The following is a 23,876-nucleotide window of genomic DNA, read 5'->3' as shown; positions in this document are numbered from 1 at the left end:
AGTGTTGTCACTAAGACAGTTCAGAAAATATGCCAAGTGCTTGCTAAGTGCTTTGTATAGTTCACTGGATTACCAAGGTGACCAGATTCTGTGCTTTAGGAACGTGGTCTGTAGTGGGTAGGGGAGGTGCCTGCTAAGATGAAAAGTAACAAGATGAGGGAGGGAGTGTTCCATCCTCTAAGACGGTTTACTTGGTAACATTTGAGCAGGACTTAGAGGAAAGGAAAGATGTCATACTGATGTACATAGAAGATCCTGTTCCAGATATAATAGCAAGCACAAACATGTACAGATGGCTTGTTCTGTGGGACGAACACGAGAGGTTCTGGTGTCTAGGGTGGTGAGGCATGGTACCAGGGCAGGTGACACAGGGGCTCTGACTTCTATTCTGAATGAAATAGGAATGCATTGGAGACTTCTGAATTGAGAGTTTATATGATCTGAACTACATTTTAAAACAGTCTCTGTTGTATAGAAAAGCAAAAGAACACTCAGGAAGACAGCTTTGTGGTCATCCAAGTTAGTGACCATGGTTTCTTAGGGTAAAGATCTAATGATGTGTGTCAGTTATCACAGCGTGTAGATTTGTTAAAGGTAAAGCTTTGAAATGATTTTACAGGGCGAACGAGAAATCCAAGACAATAGAATATTAGACTGAGGCTCTGGTAAAATAGTTAGCATTTACTGACATGGAAAAGACTGGAATGCATGGGTTTGCCAGTAAAACTTTTGAACATGCTAACTTTTAAAAAATTATATTTTTGAAAGCATCTCATTGTTTTGTGCATATGGATGTTTTACCTGTGTTTGTGCAGATACACCATGTGTGTGCAGTGCCCACAGAGGCCAGAAGTGAGCACTCGATCCCTGGAACTGGAGTTAACTAGGTTGTGAGTCTATGTGGGTGCTGAGACTTTCATCTGAATCCTCTAGAACAGCAGTGCTGTTAACAATGGAGCCATCGCTGTACCCCCTGAACATGTTAACTTCTGAAATGCTGCTGTTATTTGCATAGTAACCTGCAAGAGTTCATGTGTTAAAGGTCTGTTCCTCAAGCAGAAATAATCAAAGTGCTGTGGCCCTTAGAAGCAGTGGAAGGTCCCTGAAAACATGGACTTGAAAGGAGTACAGGACCTCATTCTCTCTACTTCACTTAGTTACTGATGTCTTAGAAGAGAGTAGTCCCATTAACCCCTCCTGCCAGCATGTACTAAAGCAGGAGAGAGATCTGACCTTAGATTGGAACTTCCGAAACTGTGAAGCAAAGTAGACCGTTGTCTTTGTAAGCTAGTACCTCAGAGACCTAGTTTCAGCCATGTGGCACTGAGGAGTACAGATGCAGTGTGGCTTCCATGTGGAGATGATAAATTAGCTGGCTTCATGAACCTAATTGACTAGAAGAGAGTAGACTGGGTTTGATAAATTAAAAGCTGGATTCATCGGCATATAAATGGTATTTAAAGCAGTAAAACTCAATGAAAAGAGACTAGATCTGAGAATTGAACTTTAAGACATTGTGAGCTTTAGAAGTTGAAGAGGAGCCAGTATGGTAGGAGAACCAAAAGAAGTACTTGATGCCCAGTGCAGAAATGCCTCACAAAGGGTCACTTTGGGGCAAGTGACATTAATAGGTGTAATGATAAGACAGCATGTGAAGTCCAAGGGTGGATTTCACTGTGGCCATTGCTGGTTACCTTCACAAGGGCTAGTTCCATGGAGTAGGAAATATGCAACGACTAAAGTGGATTCAAGGAGAACTGGTTATATGGAAACATTTGCTTGTCTAGGGAGTTTAGTCGTGAAAAATAGCAGAGAAATAGGATTAGTAGCCATGGAGGAGTAGGTGTTTTTTTAAGAAGGAAGAAATTGTAGGTTGTTTCAGAATCTCAGAGAAAAAGATAAAGGGAACAGCTGTAGGACCAGTAATACCCTGCAGCAGGCAGATGAGCATGAGATTCAATTTAGAGGGGGAAAGGATAGTTCCTTATTATTTTTAGCATGCTATAACAAAAGTGTCATGAATGGAATAGGTCATGTGACTGGGATTCCCCTCTGTATGCTGTGAATATGTTTTATTACCATTTGTTAATAAGGAAGCTGCTTTGGTCTATGGCAGGGCAGAATATAGCTAGGTGGGAAAATAAAGTGAATGCAGGGAGAAAGAAGGCAGAGTCAGGTGGATGTAATGTAGCCTCCCAGGAAGCAAGATGTGAGGTAACAAACCACAAGCCTGATGGTAAAATATCATATAATAGAAATGTGTTAATTTAAGATTTAAGGGTTAGTTAATAACAAGTCTGAGCTAATAGGTCAAAGAGTATGTCATTAATATTAAACCTCAGAGTGATTATTTCATAAGCAGCTACAGGAGCTAGTGAGCAGGACCAAGTGGGGTATGGAGAATATTTGTAACTACACTCATACATGATAGAAGTTATTCTTCATTGTTGAAGAGGATAGGAAGTTCAAGACCCATGCATTAGCAGATTATGTGCTGAATGAGGGCCCACTTTGTGGTGCATAAATGATGTCTTGTAGCTGTGTTATCACATAGTAAGAAAAGAGCAGTTCCTCTTTAGTTCCCATGCTAAATAGTGCTTAGTGGCTGAAGGCTATTTCTTCAAATTTTTATATGTAATGCACAGGTCAACATAAATATGAATGGAGATAGCACTATGCACCCAGAGTGGTTATAATCCGATACACAGCCCAATACTAGTGGAGATGTAGAACATCAGGAACTCCTTGATAATTAATTGCTGGTGAGAATGCAGAATGTGCTACCACCCGACACTTGGGTCAGTTTTATACAATGCTACATAAACTCTACCTATGAATCATCTATTACATTCCAAGGTATTTACTCAAATCAGTTTAGAACTTCGTCTTTATGAAGAATTGAAACACAGTTATAGCAGCTTTTTGCCATTACTTGGAACCAGTCAAAGTATCCTTTAATAGTTAAGTGGATAAAGTGTGGTGCACTCGTATAGTTTATTTATTATTAGCAGTAAAAAGAAGTGAGTTGCCTAGCCACACAAAGACACGGAAGAACCTTAAGTGCATTTTGCTAGCTCAGAGAATTCCGAGTATAATGAGGATGAAGCAGAGCTGTGGAGAGAGTGGAAAGGTCGGTGCTTGCTGGGCTTTGCAGATGGATGAAAAGGGTGAGGTTAGAGCACTCTGCTGTGGACATGCAGTGGGTGTAAACCATAGAGATGGACAGCAAAGAGAAAAGGTTCTCATGCCACTCTACCCTTTGGGTACAGAAATACATTAGTGTTGGTGTATCAGCTTTGGCAAGTGTCCCTTACCAGTGTAAGACGACAGTAATGTAAGTTGAGTAGACAGGCAGCAGATGGAAAGGATTCACTTTTTGTTGGGTTTTCTCGTGAATTCATTGCTGTAAGAACTAGTTGTCTGATAGCTGCGTTTGCTGCGGCACTCCTGTACCTCCTTACTCAGAAGTGACTCAGTGTCTAAAAATGCAGAACTGGGCATATGAGGAAATAACAGCATCTACAAAACCAAGAAAATAGCACTCTCAGATACAGATGTTACAAGATTTAAAAGGACGGGTGGCGGCGGCCTTTAATCCCAGCACTCAGAAAGCAGAAGCAGAAGGATCTCTGTGAGTTTGAGGCCAGACTGGTCTACAGAGCGAATCCCTGGACAGTCTCCAAAGCTACAGAGAAACTTTCAAAAAACCGAAAAGAAAAAAGATTAATAAAATTGGTAATTCTCAGACACCTCAGAGGACCAATTAGACAAATCCAAATGTTTATCACTGATGAAAAACTGGTTACTAGTACATATTGTATAAATAGTAAAAATAAAAAGAACATTATAAAAATAATACTACCTATTGCATATAGTAAAAATAAAAAGAATATTATAAGAATAACTATACTGATTATATATTTAAATGGAAGGAATACATTCCTTGAACATCTTAATGAAGCAGGTATGAGAATAATTAGGAAATCTTAACATCTATTAAGGGTAAAGAAATGGGATCTTTAATTAAAACCTTCCACAAAGAAAATTCCTCCTTTGGCTTCACTGGTAAATTCTTCTAAATAATTAAGGTAGAAATAATATTAGTCTTAATTTTCTCTAGTAATAAAAAAATACAATGTCCTTATATTTTATGAGGTTCAAATATGCTGCAGTCCTAAAAAAAAAAAGAGAATTTCATCATTTAAACAGATATAAAGTTGTAAATATTAAGACGCTCAGTATAATTCTATATTAAAATAACATAAGGTTCATTCTAAGACTAAAAGTGGGCTAGCGTGCAAGACTGAGTATAGTTCAGTGAACTCTCAACGAAGAAGGCAAAGTACTCTGACTGTCTACTGGGTATAGACAACAGCTGAAGACACCAGTACCTTTCATAGCAGAAGCTACAAAATCCTCCAGCTAACACACTCATGGATTAAATGTTTTATATCTCCTTCATCCAAGTCAGGAGCAAGCTAGATCAGTCCACTAGTAACATTTTTTTCATTATTTTGATGGAGGTTCTAGCCAATTTAATGAAGGAAGAAAAATAGGTATAATTATTGGAGAGAAAGAAGTAAAATTGCCATTCATAAATTAAATGATTATGCATGAAACAAATCTAGCAGTAATTATTAAAATAGGTTAGGGATATTTATTTATTTATTTGACTTATTTTTTTGAGACAGTCTTGCTGTGTATCCAGACTGCCCTTGCACTCACCGAGACACTCTTGCCTCTGCTTCCTGAGAGCTAGCTAGGGTTAAAGACTTGCCGCCATGCCCAACCTAAGATATGTAAATTTTTAAAGGTGATGGTTAAAAAGTCAAACAACAAACTAGTTATCTTTATGCACAGTTGGAAAAATGAAATACGTAAATGTCATTTATTATAATAGCAGAAAAATGTAAATATTTAGGCATAAATCTTACATATAAAAATGTTTATTTAAAACTATAAACTTCTCAGAATTAATGTTCATGCTTTGGAAAATTCATTGTTAAACCAGCTCTTCCCAAGTAGATCTACAAATTAAGTATAATCAAAATCTTTGAATATTTCTTTATAAAAGTAAAAAACAAACTGTAAACCTTTCAGAGTATTGGAAGGAGTAGATAACCAAGGCAATCCTGAGGGAAAGTGAAGCAAGCAAGATCTTGATACCAAAGTATCAGCCCCTGCATTCAGCAGAGTGGAGGCCTTCGAGGGCACTGTGTCAACTGACTGTCCTTCACCCACTCGGCACTGTAATGTGGATAAAAAGATCCATGTTCTTAGAAGAGAAAGGTGAAATTCCTGACTATAGCCAGGATACGATAACTTGGGAGAAAACCATAGGATGTTGGTGTAAATAAACATTTCTTAAACAGGGCACAGAAAGTACTACCTATAAAAGATATGATTGAGAGCTTGTTTGGTGGTTCTAGCAGGGGAGCGCAGCTACTCGTATACCCTTGACCGAAGACCGGTCCTCCTCTATTCAGGGAAGGTCGTCCTCTTCGATCGAGCGCGCAGCTTCGGGAGGGACGCACATGGAGCAGTGAGGGAGGAAGGGGACACCCGCCTAGCCAGCCAGATCAGCCGAATCAACCCTGGCGATCAATGGGGTGACAGATGTCGCAGCCAGATCGCCCTCACATGGACTGGAACATAGCATGGCCCATCAAGTTGAGGTAGGGCCATACTGAGCTCCTTCCCCTATATAAAGGCTGGGCAAGGTAATCCAGCACGGGGAACAAGTTCTAAAAGCCAGCTGTCTCAGGGACAGGTCCTGGTCTCACAGCTAGGAGCCTTACAAACAAACCAAACTACACAACTGTCACACACATGCAGAGGGCCTACATTGCTCTCATGGAGGCTCCCTCACTGTTGGTCCAGAGTCCTTGTGCCCCCAGGAGCTCAGGTCAGCTGTCTCTGGAGGTTTCTCCTCCCCCTTTTGCTCCTATAATCCCTCCTCCCTCTCTTCAACTGGACTCCCAGAGCTTGGCCCAGTGCTTGGCTGTGGATCTCTGCATCTGCTTCCATTATTTACTGGATGAAGTTTCTATGATGGTAATCCTGGTAGTCACCAATCTAATTACAGGGGCAAGCCACTTCAGGCACCTCTCCGCTATTGCTAGGGGTCTTAGCTGGGTCATCCTTGTGGATTTCTGGGAATTTCCCTAGCACCAGGTTTCTCCTTAGCCTCCTTCTTGCCCCAAAACTGCTTCTTGCATGCAGCCTGCCCAACCCTGTGTTCAAGTTCCCATCCCCCTCATCCCCTCAATCCTGCCCCCAGTTTACCCAGGAGATCTCTTTTATTTCCCCTTCCCAGGGAAATCCATGCATCCCTTACAAAGGATATCCAGCCTGATCCACAGCCCCAGAGATAACAGAGAAAGGTGGGGTTTTGTTTTTCTTTTAAGAGAGAAAATTTCAAGATAGGGCCTGGAGAGATGACTCAGTGGTTAAGATTACTGCCTGCTTTTCCAGAGGACTTGGGTTCCATTCACAACACCCACATGACAGCTCACAGCTCTCTGTATCCCGAGTCCTAGAGAATCCAATACACTCTTCTCTCAATATCAGGCATGCACATGGTGCTCAGGTGTACATGCAGACAAACCTTTTTCTTTTTTTAAAAATATTTATTTATTATGTATACAATATTCTGTCAGTGTGTATGTCTGCAGGCCAGAAGAGGGCACCAGACCTCATTACAGATGGTTGTGAGCCACCATGTGGTTGCCAGGAATTGAACTCAGGACCTTTGGAAGAGCAGGCAATGCTCCTAACCACTGAGCCATCTCTCCAGCCCCCAGACAAACCTTTTTCATACACATAAAATAACTAAAAATTTAAAACAAAAATTCTCATACTAGGTTGAAATATGAATCACAATAAATTCATGTACAAAAGCACTCAAAACCTGAATATTTAAAGAACTTCAAGTACATAAGAACGAGATCACTCAAAAAAAGCTTTTGAGCAAAAACTAGACTAAGCACAAACAAGTATATATACAACATTTCTAAAAAACACAGCTGGCTAATAGGATAAGAAAAGATATTTAACATCTTTAGATAGCTATCATAAAAGTTACAACTGTTTTGCAGTAACATTCTGACAGACTACACCAGAATGGCTAGTATGTAAGTGCTGAGTCTAACAGATATTGGCAAGGTTGTGAACAGCCAGAACTCTCCTATCAAGCTGGTGGGTGTGAAACTGGTAGAATCATTTCAGAAAAGTGGCAGGTTATACCAAGGCCGTACTCCGTGACCTAGGTAAAGTTTGTTAATACTTCCAAACTGAAAGAATTGAAACTTTCATCAGTAGGAAAATGGTGGAAACATACTACACTTGTACACTAGACAACAATGGAAAAATACTACTATGATATTCAATAGCATTGCTTCTGCACAGATAAAATGCTTAGAAAACACTGTGATGTAAAGGATATATGCTTTCTAGTTTCTCTTATACAAATGAGATTGATGGATGAGTGGGCATCTGTGTTCCTCAGGCCACACGTAAGTACAGTCATAGGGGAATGAGAAGGGCATATATGCCAGGAGGAGCATGAGACCTTTGAGGATGCTGGATATGGAAAGCTAAGCAGTGCCCACAAAAGTGTTACTTCTGGAACACTCCACCTCCAGTTCTGTCACAACTAGACATCACCTAAATGATCCTTAGTGGACAGGGTAAACACAATGAATGTAGTCAGAAGTGGAGAGCCGTGTGTGAGAGCGCTCACTCTATCACTCTGGTAAAGAACATGATGATCACGAGAGTGTTGAGTGAAAGGAAATGTCATTTGCAAAAGGGTATCCTCTTCAGTTCATGACATTCAAAACTTAGAACCATAGCTCTGGAAATGCACTAGTTGTTTCCCTTTGGAGTGATGGAGGAAGGGTCATGAGGAGGAGGCGGAGGACACTACCTGTCTGTGTTGTTGACCTGTGACGTGGTCGTGCCAGTGTTTGGTCTGTGTGTTTTCTGGGACTCTGTATTTACATTCTGTGCTCTCTCTCTCTCTCTTTTTTTTTTTTTCCGAACAAGCTTGTTATGCTTCAATAAACAGAAAACATATTTAAGAGATCTGCAGCTGCTAAATTATTTCCAACATGATGGGTATCTTTCTATTTTTAAAACCTGTTTATAAAAACTGAAAAAACGTTTCAGTTCTTATAGTCCTTTTGCAATATACTCTTTTCAGTTAACAAAATCATCCAGTGTTTACTTTTAGAAATTTTCTCTATGTATTATGAAATTGAATTTATTTTTCTCTTAATATTTAGAAATACTGCTTTATCTTGGCATTCTCATCCTTTTGGTTTTTGCTTTGGTTATAATTTATTGGTTGCAAATGGGCTTTTAATTTAAAGTTGTGTTCTGGTATCTTTACCTGCGTTTATCATCAGAAACCATGAAGAGAGCATGCTTCCCTTTGCTGATGACAGGCATACGCAGTAAGAGTCTGCCTCCTTTTCTTGAGTTAATTTGCAATGATTTGGTTCTTGATCTCAGTTTTCTGGTATTAGTAATGATTCTATGTCTCATTGAAAGTGTGACATAGATCTGTTTCTTGCCTTTGCACTTTTAGTACAAGCCATATACTAATCTTTGACCCTGGTGTTCACTGAAAATATTAATCTCTAAGTTTTATAAAAAGGCCTTAGATAGCCACCATCATTTTGCTCAAATAGGAAATTAGTTATTAACATAATTGTTTCATACTAATCTTTTTTCTTTTAGAGAAAATCTCTTCATGAAAACAAGTTGAAGAGACTTCAGGAAAAAGTGGAAGTCTTGGAGGCAAAGAGAGAAGAATTAGAGACGGAAAACCAGGTGTTAAATAGGTAATACTTTAGTATGTATGTATACCCTATTGTAATGTTGTGGAACTTCGTTTCTGTTTACCTTTTTTTTTTTTTTTTAATCTATTGTATATGTCTGTGCCTCTGCCTGCATGAGCCACTTTGAGAGGCTAGGGAAAGGTGTGAGGTTCCCTGGAGTTGCAGGCCGTTGTGAGCCACCATGTGGATGTTGGAAACTGAACTCTGGTCCTTTGGAAGAGCAACAAGTGTTCTTTGCTGCTAAGTCATTTCTCCAGTCCCAAAACGTTGTTTCTGAGTATACTGAACATTATGTTTTATTTTAAGCTATATTTTTAAGGCCAGCACAGTGGAGGCAGAGACAAGTAGACACCTGTGAGTTTGAGGTCAGCCTGGTTTATATAACAAGTTGAAGGCCAGCTAGGACTACAAACTGAGATCCTATCTCAAAAACAATAAAAAAAAAATATATTACTTATAAGATTTCTAAAATGCATTACATTTTACTTTTCTTTCTAATTTAATGTTACTTCAGTCCAAAAGTCTGGATCTCACAAGGCATTTGTAGTGTTGGGCATACTGACAGGAAAAGGACACTCAGTGCTTTAGTGCAATACAGTAGCTGTTGTTACTGGGAGTGGTGGGAATTCTTGTCATGGCAGCAATGTTGTGGCAGGGGCACAGTTCTGGACATTGTGTCAGCTGCTAGTCACTGTTAGTGCTCTTTGAGCTCAGAAGATAGACACTTTTAAGTTGGCAATAATGATTTTGTATGACCCATTTGATTTAAGGTGGTATAATCATTTTGAACTGTCAATTAATGCTCATTACTTAATGAAGAACTGGACTTGTCTGAAATGCAGGTTGCCTGTATTATGCAGCAGTGTCTTCTGCTGTGTTCTGGTGTCCTTGGACAATAGTCCTCTAGTGGACTGGTGTGAACATCCTGTAATTCAGTTCAGACTCTGACCCAGCATGAGGGTGAGTCCTACACGACTCTTCCACTTTAGATGGCAGTCATAAAGCCCAGGTCATGTCTGATTGACAGGCTGTAAATTGGGCTTCCAGTGACCCTCCACTTCAGATCTATTGATTGCTAGTTGCTCACAGAACTGAGGAAAATACTTGAGTCCGATTATTTTAAAGAATCTGTGAAGGACACAGATGAGCAGCCAGCTGGAAGAGAGTTAAAAGAAAAAGTATGGGTGCCGTGGGTGTTCATGGCCTGCACACCACCTTCTGGTCTCCATGTATTTGGAAAACCTAGAGTTTCCTAAACTCTGTCTCTTTGTTTTTCCCTCATATGTGCGTGTGTGTGGTGGTGGGGTGGATCAATGTAAGACGTTCTCCTCAGTCATTCTTCTAAGACAGACTCCCCCTGAACCTAGAGCTCCCCGATTCTGGTTCTGCTGGACTGTTTGACCTGGGCACTGTGGATCCTGACTCAGGTTCTCATGTTTGCAGAGCCACCCTTGCCCCAGCCCTTCTTTTGGGTTTTATGACAGCCCTATCCCATTGATTAATCACATTATCAATTGGGTTTTCATTATTGGGTTTTATGACAGCCCTATCCCATCAGTTGACCACATTATCCGTCACTGAGCAACTGAGTTTAGTTCCTCTCCCTTTCCAGAGGTGCAGGTATAGTGGGACCAAAAGTTGTCATCTCGTAATCATATCTGATTCTTTCTGGTGGCCTGCTCCTTCCTGAAGCTATGTACGGTCCCTGCCCAGGACTCACCTCATCACTGTACAAGAGTGCCCTTCACTCCTGAGAGTCCTGGAGTCTTTGGAGTGATGCACCAGGGAACCAGAGGCCAAATACTATATTGTTAATGTATCGGTATCCATTTACATTCAAAATTAGGTTTAATTCAAATATAAAGAACTATGATTTTATATTTGACTATATTTCATGTAAAAATGAGTTTCATAAGGTTGAATCCAATTTTTTATTTTTGTAGTTTGGACTTCTATTTTCAAGGATTCATAGAAGGGGAATGATAGTAGAAGTGAAAATAAAAGTGCCGACATTTTTCCCAAAGTATTTTTAATCTTTGATTAATTAACAAATAAAGCTATAATGAGTTAATAGCTTACAGTGCTAATAATTATCTATTGTTAATATATAGGAGCAAGCGTGGTGGCACCTGCTTTTAGTTTCAGCACTCTGGAGATAGAGACAAGAAGGTCTTTGTGAAATTGAGACCAGCCTGATCTGCATAGGGAGTTCCAGGCCAATCAGAGCTACACAGCAAGAATCTGTCTTAAAAGCAATACACACACACACACACACACACACACACATGTGTGTGTGTGTGTGTATACGTATTAATTCACTGGGTGTGGCGGCACACCTATAATCCTAGCACTTGAGTTGTAAAGCCACCCTGGGCTGCAAAGCGAATTCTATACCAGTTCTAGCTACAGGGGTATAGTGTGATACAATAAAAAGATCATTTTTCTGTTTATCTTTCCAATATAGATTTTTTTTTAGATAGATGGATGTTATAACTTTAGTTGGGAGTCTTTCTCCCAACTAAAACTTATATTCTGAGCTTCATTAGGGTGTAACTATTAAAGAACAGAAATGCTTTTTCTCTTTAAGGCAAAATGTTCCGTTTGAAGAGTATACAAGGCTTCAGAAGCGACTGAAGGACATACAGAGAAGACACAATGAGTTTCGGAGTCTGATCTTGGTTCCTGACCTGCCTCCAACAGCATCGCTCCATCCTGCTAGCTTTCAGCCATCGGCTAGAGTACCTGGACTCGAGCTCTCCTTCCCTCCTCATGTGCAGGTAGGAGCACTTTAGAAAAGACACAAACATTTCTAGAGGGCTTTTTCTTTTGTTTTACCGATTTAGAGTTCAGATTCATTTGACATGAAGAGTTTTACCTTCTTCTTTTTCATTTACTGTAGAAATCTGAGTAAATTGAAATGTTCTCTGTCCTTCAGGGATGGTTCTGGCAGTAAGTTCTCATTTTGGCTATAGACAAATAGCATGGTTGGTGGGTCTGTGAGTAGCCTAGATTTTGTAGATTAATTATAAATAACTATCAAGCCGGGCTGTGGTGGTGCACGCCTTTAATCCCAGCACTCGGGAGGCAGAGGCAGGCTGATCTCTGAGTTCGAGGCCAGCCTGGAGTATAAGAGCTAGTTCCAGGACAGGAACCAAAAAGCTACGGAGAAACCCTGTCTCGAAAATCAAAAAATAAAAAAATAAAAAAAATAAGTAACTATCAAGAACTTGCAACACACTGCATTTTCCATAAAATATTTTAATACTAGTGGTAAATGCTTTGAGGGAAGGCACCATTTTTATTCCAACTCATAGGTGAAGAAACTGAGAGTGATGTGACTTGCAGAGGTCCTAGCGGAAATGACAGGCTTTTTAAAACCTAGATCTGCCTGATTACAGAGCCTAGGCTCCGAGATCTGACTGGACTTTAAGGAACTGTGTTTTACAGCATAGGCCTAAGATTGTAGTTACTATATTGAGTCTTATACCAGGTGCTGCTTTTAATAAATTACCGCACCGTTTCCTGTCTTGTGTGAGATCTGCCGTCTGTGTAGACCTGTGCCCTGCCGGGAGCATTGTTTCATTTACTCCTACGGAGGAATAGCCTGAGGTAGGAGAGAAGGGGACTAGTTAATGGTTTCACCCTTGCTACTCTGTTTTTCGACTGCTAAAATGGACATCATATCTCAGCCACATTGTTGGAGGCCTCTGTGAGAGAGGCAGAAGGCAGGGACTTTCCTAGTTTTTCTAGATTTCTGTTATGTGTCATTTTTAAGGAAGAACAGCATCAAAGAGAACTTTCTCTACTTCGCAAAAGACTGGAAGAACTAGAAACGACACAAAGGAAACAGCTAGAGGAGCTCGGGTCTCCTGGGGAATGATGCTGGAAGAAAGGCAAAGCCAGACCTCAATAAAGCGTGACGTCTAACCTGTGGCATTGCGGTGCTTTATTACTGTTTGCCAAACCCACGACCTGCCTCAAGGAAAGGTACTAGCCACATGCTGCACTAAATGGGTCCGGGACTTTAGGATCATGGTAACCAAAGTGAAGTGTTCCAAGTTTTAGATCTGTAGAACATGTATTGACACTACAAAAGATAGGAGGAACTAACTAAGGAATCAAGTTTTCATAGTAATATGAAATAATAGTACTATTATTATTTTGTTGAATTTTTTCTGGTATTTTGCTTGAAAATGTAATCTTGAATTCCTTTTTCTTTATCTCTGAGATGGTAATAACAAGATCAGTAAACATCTCCTCTATTGTATACAATAATTATAAAACAAAAGTTTTGGGAAAAGATGGCCATTTGAAAGTATAAATATCACTTAAAAGTTTCTAAATATATATCCATTATAGAAATCTTTACCTTTTCTAAAAGCTGTGCACTTAATTTATTAAATAACTTAATAAATATTTTTCTATCTATGCTGTTTTTGTGTTTAATTTCACTGATCATATAGTGATAATTTCACTTCCTTTTTCTTTGGTTAGTTGGAAGTTTTAGAAAATTGAGTCCTGCAGCTGTTTCTACAGAGAGTTCCTGATGATCTTACATGATCTGGTATTTAGTTCTGTTTCTCACTGTCTAGGACCTAACCAAATAATTATCTTTTATTTACTTCAACTTTCACTGTTCACCCATTGGAAACTTGTTTCTGGAGCATGTTTTAGAGGAATTCTGCTGGAATAATTTCAAGTCGGCAAAGCAAAGTTCAGCTTAAGTTTGCCAAACATATGTGGATTTATCATTATTCGAAGTCTCTGCAATCAAAAGTCCCAGTTGATCATTGAAGACAAGAACATAATCAAGCAGCTCTTGGCATCATTTAGCAAGGAGCCAGGTTTGCATCATTTAGCAAGGAGCCAGGTTTGCTTAATGGAGTTGCTTATTTATGTGGAATGTACAATGATATCTTGTTCCTGAAAAGTAATTTTTATGAAACCATTAGAACTAGAAAAGACAAACAGCCCACAGTTGTTACATCAAAATGTTTATTTTTGGATATAGACATTTAAAACATTCATCTTCAAGAACAGCTTCAGTCAGGGTATACAGTAAGAAATAGACTTTAAACCCTAATACAGAAAAAGTAACAGAAGTCATTTTTAGATGCTGCTTTAGACACTAGTGTTAGAAAAAAAGTTTATAAATTAATTGTTTTGCACCAAAAATATGCAAAGAAACTTGAAAATAGATACTGTTTGTCATTTGTTTCTTTAGTTGCTGTTTACTATAGACCAGTGACTGATTGTCTTCAGCACACATCTAATTTGGACATTCTCTGCACTCGGCTACTGTGATCCAAATGGTGATCTAGATAGTGCTTTTCACTGGAGGATTGACAAACACATTACACACATGAGTGAATCTTCATCCCACCTCAGTGAGGTAGGTTAGAAATACTATACAGAAATTACAGAGGCACAAAGAGGTAAGTGATTTGCCCAAAGATCCTCACTCCACACCGGACCCGTGTCATAGAGCTGGACAGGGACACCCTTGTGTAGCATTTAATACGACTTCGCTAAAGCTGTGGCTAAACCTTTGAGTTGTCTGTTCCCCAGAGAAGGGAAAGTCTGTTGGGCAATTCTCCTACCCTTGGCTCTCAACTCTCCTCCAACTTTTCTTGTGAAAGCCTTCACCTCTTTGAAGACTGTAGCAGCTTTAAATGGGGGCCAGACCTCACCTTTCTACTTAGAAATAAAGTATTTGGTAGTAGTTTTGAGATGTGTCCATTTGGACAGACAATGATCACAAGAAAGAGAACTGGGAAGGTGCTGATCAGGACAGGAACCGATAAGATATTAACCTCTCTTACACTTTATCTGATATTACGGAGCAAAAAGGATTGCATTTACCAAGACAAATTCCATTTTGTTCTAGATAGTCCATACAGTGCTGGTTTTAAGGAATGTGTGCTCAATGTTTTATTTGCTGATTGAAAGAAAATTCCTTCCTACAGGGGGGGTTTGGAACATCAAGGGTAAAAGGTGCCTGCCACAAGGGAAGTGAGACAGTTTTCAGATTATATTTTTTACTTCTGTTTAATAGAAGGAAAACACAGTGGTATTAAAATTGGTCATGAGCAGCAAAAATTCGGGAATAAAAAAATCAGCAATAAAAAAGACTACATTATAACTATAGGAAATTCTTTGAAAAAAAAAAAAAGAGGCACGAATAAATGAGTATTTTAAATCTTTCTCCTGTAAGGAATACTTTCAAAAAGTACATAGTAAGACTAAGATAGCAAGTTGTACTAATATTTTCCAGGCCTTGGGCCTCAAATATATATTTATATATAATACTCCAATGTGAACAACAATTTGATGAAATGTAAAATGTATCTTTTATTTTACTCACACACAAGTATTTATAACCACAGGGTTCACCAGAAATCTAAAGCAAGGAGACACTAGCATAGAAATGTAAGATTACAGGAGTGACTTATACACCCACAGACAGTTCCGATCAAACAGAAGTAAGCCATGAACTCTTTGCTCACAATACCCAACATGTCCACTACCAGATACATGAAAAGATAAAAAGGAAACACATTAGGACAGAGTCTGGGAAAAATGCTGTGGCATTTCAGTGAAACCTGCTCACTCTCCTTGCTTTAGAGCTCCTTGGATGAGATGGAGGAAGTTGATGAGTGCAGCTGGCAACCACTGAAAAACACGAGCCCTTTCAACAATGTTGCAACACTGTTAGTTTTTGGTTTAAACACACACACTCACGAACGCTAAGTGTACAACACTACCAAATTTTGCCTTCAGCTTTTCCAAGAACTACTGGGGAAAGTGAATGCTGCAGACCCTCAGGTTGCCCTGACACCCCCACCTTGTTTCCAAATGACCCAGTTCACATTCTGAGCATTGTTAGTATCCCCTCTCCTATGCAGACGTGCGGTGTAGTCACAAGTGCTACATAGCTGTAGTTTTCCAACAACCACTTAGGTGTCATTGTGCTTAAGTGGAGACTGTAGTTACAATACTGACACTTGCTTACTGGCCCTGTATTCTCTGTAAACAAGGAGGCTGTTTGCAACAACCACTTCAGCTCTATTTACAGAAAGGTTCCCACGGTATACCCACAGGCACAGTGGTTAATATGCTTTCTATAAGCTGTGCATGTGCCTTGGTCTCTTAAAAGACAGTGCTCAAAGTGGAACCCATGTGCAAACAAGAAATTAACGACAAAGAGTAGCTCAAGCAGCCATTTTGCTCCCAAGCTGTCTGAAGAACTTTGTCAAATAAAGCCAGGCCCCAGGGTGCTCACATCCACTTGCATTTCTTCTTTTCATCAAATAAGACTTTTACATGCAAGAGTTGTTTCTGAGCTTCTTCCAGCCCTCGTTCTCTTTCTAGTTTATTTAGAATCTGTTGACAATTAGAAGAGTTATTTTACATATTAGAGTTTTAGCATTACAATTCACAATTCTGGTGGGCTTGCTCTTTTGTTTTTCCCCCCCATTCCTGATGCTATGAGTGGTAAAAATCTGTATGAAACAGATGCCAGCATTTTCTTCCATCATTTCCATACTCGCTTCGCTAAGTCATTATCACAGGATCAACAACACTTGGGCTGGAAATAGAAGCCCACAAGAAATACCAACTATTTGCTTACAAATATGGGGCCAGACTTCCAAGGCCCTGCTTTATGCATTACGTCACAGCCATTCCAAGCACAGCAAGCATCTCTGGGCAGCCAGCATGCAGGCAAGTATTCCTCAAGTGCAGCAGGCAAGGGCATCCTGATCAGAGATGGAGTCTTCCATCTCTTTCCCTCCCCTCCCCAGAGCTTCCCTTCTCACCCTTGGCAAGGGATGATTATCATGTTTAAGGAACTCATTGCCTCTACCCTACCTTAGCTCTTCACTTGATCTTCAAGTAGCAAATGGACTTGGTGAGCTATTCTCACCAGTGACATGGATAGCCTGTCCCAGCATGACTGAGTGGGGGGAATCAGGGAAGGGGGAATTAACATATATTTGGAAACAACGAATCTAGATTAAGGAGAATTAATCATAAAGGAGAATGGTAGTTCCTTCTAATGGTCATAAAAAGCCTGAGTGAGAACACTGTTTATTGAGAGTCGCTTAAAGTATATCATGATTTCATATAACCATGAAAGACAGAAGATAGGTGACTTACAGGCTTAGCTTTCATTTTTAGCCGACCACATTCAAACATAAACTGGCCCCATTTAACAGGGCCATAACCTACTAATCAAAATTTACTTGGGTCATTGTGGCATTAGACCCCATGAATTCAAATCCAGGCGGATCTAAAGGTGGACCACATGCCAGGCTACAAGGGGCAGCCTGTGCAGGGTCTGGGTGGGTCATCCCTGTCTGCCTATTTGGGATGGAGGACTATGCCAAGTACTTGTGATGGGCTTGTGGGCAAATCAAATCTTACCTCATCAAAATACTTTACGATGTATTTGTAGATTTCTGTCAAGGCCACTTCTTCATTAAATTCATTTTCATGTTTCTAAAAGAAAGGCTTGTTGAAAGGCTCTGAAATATATGTTTTTAACTAACCAAATTATGAGCTTATTTCCGCTTTTTTAGTAATACCTTAGATTCCTGAGTTAAGAATTCTTCCATTTCTAAAGATGACAATGGAGGCAAATCCCTGATTGCTTTGTAATAAGATTTTACTTCCTCTTTGTAGGTTGGTATATCCTTGGCATAAAGAAGTTTATTAGTTGGTGCTTCCTGAAAAACAACAACAGCCACAAGAAACATAAAAAGCCGTGGTCGGGGGAGGGTTTGTAGCGGTTCAGTGTAACTGGACTTCCACAGCTAACAAGGCTGCAGGCCTCAGTAAGTGGTGACTGAGTGACTGACTGCCATCTAGATAGCTCTGGTGAGTCACTGTTATTTTCAGGCAGATTAAATGCTAATATATTCAGCCTTCCTCTCATAAAAGAACTAAAATTATTATTTTTGCATGATTTTGAGTTACGGTAACAATGGAGCTTATTTCAGTCATAGTTCATTACTAATGGTCGTTAAAAAGCCTGAATTAAAACATTGCTCTCATCCTCACCCACCAGTGAATTTTGGCATGTATAAAAGACTTGATTGTAGATCTGATTGAGCCCTTTATGTAACTAAAACTGGTAAGTAATTGGCAGTGGCAGATTTTCTAGCTTGTTCCTTATCTCATTAGATTATAAAGATCTTCCAGGTTCTTGAGGAAGCACAGGTCAGCAGTACCGGTGACTGAGCTGCAAAGGCTCCTGGGCAGTGTGAGTGATGCTACCATGTAAACAACCAGGTGGAGAAATCATTATTCACAAAATGTAAAAAAGTCTCAGTGAAGATATTTGAATTAATGATGGGACTAATATCCCAGTCAGTACATGTTCCAGAGACTAGTGGCTGCATCCGTGGCTTGGTGACTGGTTCTGAAGGCTTCGTACACTGAGAAGTGCTCGTCAGGTTCTGAGTGAATCCTGCCAGTTTCATGACCATCCACTCAATAGGCATTTATTTACCCAAGTGTCATTCATAGACACCAAAGGTACAAAGATGGAGGTGACTGTCATCAGCCTTTCAGATGCTTACAGCATTGTTGGATAGAGAATCCACAGCCTCAGTGTGATGTGAAGAATCACTGGCAGACGCCAGGGCAGGACGGTAGGTGGACAGATGAGAGCTCATAATTGTGTTACTTTGTGATTACAAGACCTGTGACCTCTCTGCACCTCGAATTCCTCGCATACAGAACGGGAATCATAGTAACTGAAGGATTAACTGAACTATATGAAGAGCTGAGGAAGTGATGGTTTTAAAGGCTACGTTTACTATGGCACACGCATTCTAAGTAGGAGATACCCTGGGGAAGTTCATAGACACAGTCAACCAGATCTGAGTTTCCTCCAGTTCTTCATGCACAGCAAGAAACTGGGAGAAAACACTGTCAGATGAATGAGCAGGATTTTACTAACAACTGAGGCCAGTCAGGAAGGCCTGGTAGCATAACATAGATGCCAGCTGTAGGAAGAAAGGCACCAAGATAGTGAAAAGGAAGAGCTTAGGGGGCAGGTGGGCAGCAGGGCCACAGGTAGGGGTTAGGCGGCAATTGCTGTCCAGTAGGGGGCGGGCCTGAAGAGATGGGAGGAATAAGATGGGAAGAAGTGGTTGAAGCATCAGTCACCGGAAATGCTTTTCAGGAGTATGTATCAGAAAGCAAAGCTGGGCCTTACCTTCCCCAGTTGCTGTTCTGTGAGAGAAAAGGCATCCATGAAAGCCTGGGCAATCACTGACAAACAGCTGTCTATATGTGGAGTCTTCTTAATGTCAAAGACAAACTGAGGGTTCTTCAGGATGTTTACCCAGAAGCGAAGAGGAAGGCTGTTTGAAGGGAAAACAATCTCTTCTCAGGCAGGACTGTTAACATAGCCAGTGGTCTGCTCACCAGTTTGTAAATGAGTGTGTTATTGAAGTATGTAAACCTGCTTAGCCAAACTAACAAGCAGCAGCTGGCAACATCACTGAGCACCAGGAAGGGTTACTCCAGCAGTGAATGAGGGCAGACTAGACAAGTCGGAAAATGGCCCTGCACAAGAACTTCCTCCAAATCTGGGTCATAGGAGATGTTGGCACCAACGAGAACTTCTCACTCAAATCCATTGTGCCTGACCTCTCTCTTCCAGCCCCTCTCAATGTGGCAATCTGGTCTAAGCCACTGACATCCCACCTGGGTTATTTGTCCGCAGGTCCTTATCCTCTTAACACAGAATCGGGTCTTGTCACTCCTCTCTAACTGCCTGTGTCTCCATCCGAGTCTCCTCTCCCACCGCTTTTCTGTGTATTCCATCTCGCCTGGGCCCTTTGCTGTCTTTCACTCAAACCAGGCAAGATCACACTTCCACGTCTTCTCAGTGCTCTCCTAGTTATACCATTTCCTCATCTAAAAGGGTGCAAACCCTTCTGAAGCCTTGGTAAGGGAATGAGGACAGGGTAGACCCTCTTCCCACTTTTTCCATTGTGCACATCAGTGGATCCGTCCCATTCCCTGTCTCTCTCTACCCATTAGAATGCAAATTTTGTGAGGACACGGGTGTGTTTCTTCCATTCCTGTACTACCACAGTGCCTGACAATATTCACAGTGTAGGCAGGTAAATAACTATTAGAATATAACGAAGTATTCAAAGTCCTCCCTGCATCTCTGCTGCAACTCAATGGCTCTGTCACTTGTGGCTGGTGGTAGCACCCATGCTGTGTGTGGGAGTAGCAGGGCTTGTGGAATATGAGGCTAGAACTGAGGACATAAACCCAGACCAAAGGGAGAGGACTGACCAAGAGCTTCCCAGCTTCACTTTACTCCTTGCTAGCCTGTGGAGGGTATAAGCTCCACGTTCTAATGCCTCATGACCGGTCTCCCTCAGCCGAGGGGCAGAGCATTTCAAATAGAGGCAATAGGCTATACTCCTCTTCTGAGGCAGTGTTAGCATAAATGTGGAAACACTGCTCCTTAAGGTAAAATGCTAAAATAAATGACCTCAAAAGCCTTGGATAATTCTCAAGAAAATGGCAAAAGTGTGAACTTCCATGTGGAATCTAAAGAGACACACACCTTGAAAGTTATAAAGCAATTATTGTAGGCACAATAATAGTTTCTCTAATAAAAATAAACCGTAAAATACTAATTTCTCGTTCTTTGCTAGTCTAACATTATAGATAAATTTTTCATGAATTAAAGATAACAGACTTTTGTTATTTTGTCCTTTAGAGTAGAATTCAAACCTTGAAATTCTGATACAGGAACTATATATTTAACATTCTGCCTAGGTTCTGGGAAACAGTAATCACCTACATTCCCACCTGTTTGTTTTCCAAATATGTACAACATCAGGATCTGTGATTTTTTTGTTTTCAGCTTGGGCATCCAAAAAGTCAAAGAAGTATTTTATAGCAAACGGGGCCCTGCTGTTGGGCAGACTCCAGATGCTCCTGAAGAGTTTCTCAAGCACAGAGTGGATCGCCACCTGGAAGACAGAATGGAACAGAGGTTCCTGGTGCCAGCTTTGAAACCCTATTGGGAAAGCCAGCTCCAAGTTCAAGAGGAAGTGATGTGCCAACCAGAGGAAAAAAAATCCTGAAATTGCCAGATGAGGCCAACATGGGCTGGGTGGGATAAGGGTCCAGAAAGTCTGTGTCCATGTTTAGATTTAGTGCATAAACTTATAGTGCCAGGTCTAGGACTGTGTATAGACAAGCCACGGATGCTCTGCGGCTAGATTGTCTTCCTATTGCATGCATTTCCATCTCAGGGTTTAACTGTGGACTTCCCAAAGCAGTCGATGATTTTATCAAAAAAACGAAGGCAGAGCTCCATGGGAAAGACGAAAAATCAAGAGCTATGGGTATTCCTCTACCAACCACACAGATGTCTAAGCAGATGTGCTGAAGAAGCTTGCCCAGCAAAGTTTTACAAGGCTAGGGGGACAGTGACAATTAGGATGGTGGAGCAGAAATCCAGAGCCTTCCGTTAACTGCTAAAAACTAGCTGCAGTAAGATTTGCTCCTGACTTGGTATTCCACTGGCTTTCCCATCTAATACACGTTTGTAAGTGAACAGAATTCTTGAATTTCAGAAGAAAGTAAGATTTACTAGGCTAGTCTCACAGATTCCCCCTCATTTTATTTGCAACTCAAAGGAGTTTTATTGCTCATCTATAAAAACAAGTAAACAAAAAGGAATAATTACGCTGTCAACGCAAACAATAATAATGGAAGGTGGGTAAAGGAGCAGGAACAATAGTGAACGCCCTGATTGGAGACACTGCAGTAGAAATTTGGAAAGTGCTCTTTCCAGTTTATAAAAATTGAATGGGGGTACAGGATGTGTCTACGATTTAAACTTTCATTTTGCTTTGCTAGAGGGCACAAGGGATTTGTAACATTTTCACACGTGAGCGGAAATTAAGTTGAACACATCATATACCCCCAAGGCAGCCATGAAAGCCATCCTAGACCAGAAAGTGTACCTTGGTTGACAGCAGCTTTGTCAGATACATTTCTTTTACTTTGAACTTGTGTTTGCCTCGATGTCTCTTTCCTTGCACGACTTGAAATGCTTCTGAATCTGGTAAAATCTAAAAAGACCGTAGAAGTGTTACGTGAAGAAGCTGCATGGTACAAAAGGCAGGCAGTTTGGTGGGCAGCACAAGGCGGCCAGAACTCACCAAATGGCAGTGGTCATCTGAATATTCCACATCTGAACACCAGAGAAAAGGAGAGAAAAAAGCCCATTAAAAAACAACCACGGACTAATTGGCCTCCACAAAAGCCCAGCTTGTGTTCCAAAGCCAACAACAGCTCTTGTATTATCCTGCGGGCTCTTCACTGCTACTTTGTTTCCTCTGCTGTATCTGGACAGTGTGAAAGGGGCCTAGGGGGCTGACTAGACACTTAATGGGGACAGGGAGGAGGGGTTCCAGCCTGTCACTCAACAGAGAGACCTGGAGCACCTCTGTGTGCCAGACTTGCAGCTAGGATTAAACCAGCCTTGTTCTGCTACTAATTGCCCAATTAACTAATTTCAACAAGGAAGAGCCATGTAAAAATGTGCCGATCTGAATCTGGATTTCTTTGAAGACAGCCTATTACAGATGAACCTAAGTAAGTAATTAGCAGGTAAATGAGGGGGGGGGGCTCCAAAGTGGGAAGGAAGGTGGGCCCCTCTAAGATGGACAATGTCCAGCTCAGAAAGCAAGCAGACCGAGAGTAGCAGTAAGCAAGGGGATGTTTGGGAGGAAGAGAAGAAAATGGAGGGGGAAACAGATGAATGGGGTTAGCATCTAATTTAGTAGCATCTAAAAATTGTCCTAAAATTAAATCCTTTAAGAGGAAGGGAAAATTGTCCATTGGAAATCAACCATAGGCTAGTTTATAAGAGAAGTCTTCTGTGGTGTTGGAATGGTCTGGTGGCCATAAGGCACAGGTGACAGGTTGTCCTTGAAGGAGAGGGAGGAGGAAATGAGCAGATAGATACAGTAGGTTGGTAGATTTGGTGCTGGATGTTGAGGGAGTCAGAATTCCATGAAGGAATTTTGTGTGGTTAGAGCTTAGGGTAGAGAGGGAACCCCTCTGGAGAACAGTGCTAAATGCTTGGGAAATCAGTAGCAGTAGGCTTTATCGAATTCAGCACCGTGAACTCATCCAAGACAGAGTTTCTCTGTGTAGTCCTGGTTGTCCTGAAACTCAAAGACCCACCTGCTTCTGCCTTGCAAGTGCTGGGATTATAGGTGCACACCACCACCTCCAAGAAACTCATCCAGTCTTAGTTGGGCTATCTAGGGCTGGGATTCCCAGAGGGGCAAGGGGTTAAGTATCAGTAGGACAGAAATCAAATTGGTGGTTCTCAGCCCCAGTGGATAGGAAGGGAGCACACTTGGGTTCCACGAGGAAATCAAGCCTGAGATCGTCCCCACAGCAGGCTTTTCTAAAGGCTCAATCTTTGGGTCTTAATGATGCCACTTTCCTCGTGCCACGGTGACAGCTGTTCTGCAGGGTGGCTTTGTATAGCTCAGTGTAGTGATGGAAGGGGGAACTGCCAAAGGGATGTGGTTCCACAGACTAGATGCTGGGACTAAAGTCACCTATAGGCTCAGGGGTCACAGCCGGGGAGAGGCTAAGGCCCCTGTTCTAGGGTTAAAGACAAACCCCAAACAGGACCAGTGGATTTTCTCAAGGCATTATCAGTGTTTTCCTGTCCCACAGCTGCCAGGAAGACAGAAGACTAGCTTGCTGACTCTTTTTTTTCCTGTAAAATTCCTCCTGCCTTGGCTGTCTGGGAAGTCTGCAATGCTAGCACACTGCTATCTTAGAGATTCTGCAGGGACTGTCTTGCTTGCTCAGCCTGTCCAGGGCAGTGTGCTTATCTGCAAGCTTCCCGGTCAGCTGCAGAGTGGCCTCTTCTGTTGGTGCCCATCCTACTGGACTTGGAAAAGAGCTATGAGGGCTGAGACTACCCCATGTTCAGAGCTGCGAGGAGACAGCAATTTCCTT

General features: G+C 41.1%; 2 protein-coding genes across 3 annotated transcripts in view; one reads left to right on the top strand and one right to left on the bottom strand.

Annotated features, from left to right (window-relative positions):
* The window catches only part of Cep83 (centrosomal protein 83), a 107,638-nt gene extending 94,412 nt beyond the window's left edge, over window positions 1-13,226 (top strand). Inside the window, exons 14-16 of the mRNA XM_005358145.3 lie at window positions 8,743-8,846; window positions 11,431-11,620; window positions 12,619-13,226. Of these exons, the coding sequence (XP_005358202.1) occupies window positions 8,743-8,846; window positions 11,431-11,620; window positions 12,619-12,723 (399 nt within the window). The 3' untranslated portion in view covers window positions 12,724-13,226. The remainder of the gene's footprint in view (window positions 1-8,742; window positions 8,847-11,430; window positions 11,621-12,618) is intronic.
* A 603-nt stretch (window positions 13,227-13,829) lies between these two features.
* Plxnc1 (plexin C1) overlaps window positions 13,830-23,876 on the bottom strand; it is a 149,656-nt gene continuing 139,609 nt past the window's right edge. The window contains exons 25-31 of one of the 2 annotated variants that reach the window (XM_005358143.2): window positions 22,052-22,083; window positions 21,854-21,961; window positions 20,688-20,851; window positions 19,066-19,213; window positions 17,429-17,569; window positions 17,268-17,342; window positions 13,830-16,226 (exon numbers count right to left, since the gene is read on the bottom strand). In XM_005358143.2, the coding sequence (XP_005358200.1) occupies window positions 16,122-16,226; window positions 17,268-17,342; window positions 17,429-17,569; window positions 19,066-19,213; window positions 20,688-20,851; window positions 21,854-21,961; window positions 22,052-22,083 (773 nt within the window). In that variant the 3' untranslated portion in view covers window positions 13,830-16,121. The other variant, XM_026784439.1, reaches the window with a different exon arrangement.

This window comes from Microtus ochrogaster, chromosome 24 (assembly GCF_000317375.1).
Source record: "Microtus ochrogaster isolate Prairie Vole_2 chromosome 24, MicOch1.0, whole genome shotgun sequence".
NCBI classification, from domain to species: Eukaryota; Metazoa; Chordata; class Mammalia; order Rodentia; family Cricetidae; genus Microtus; species Microtus ochrogaster.
Note: the sequence above shows the minus strand (reverse complement) of the source record. Positions and strands in the feature narration are given on the sequence as shown.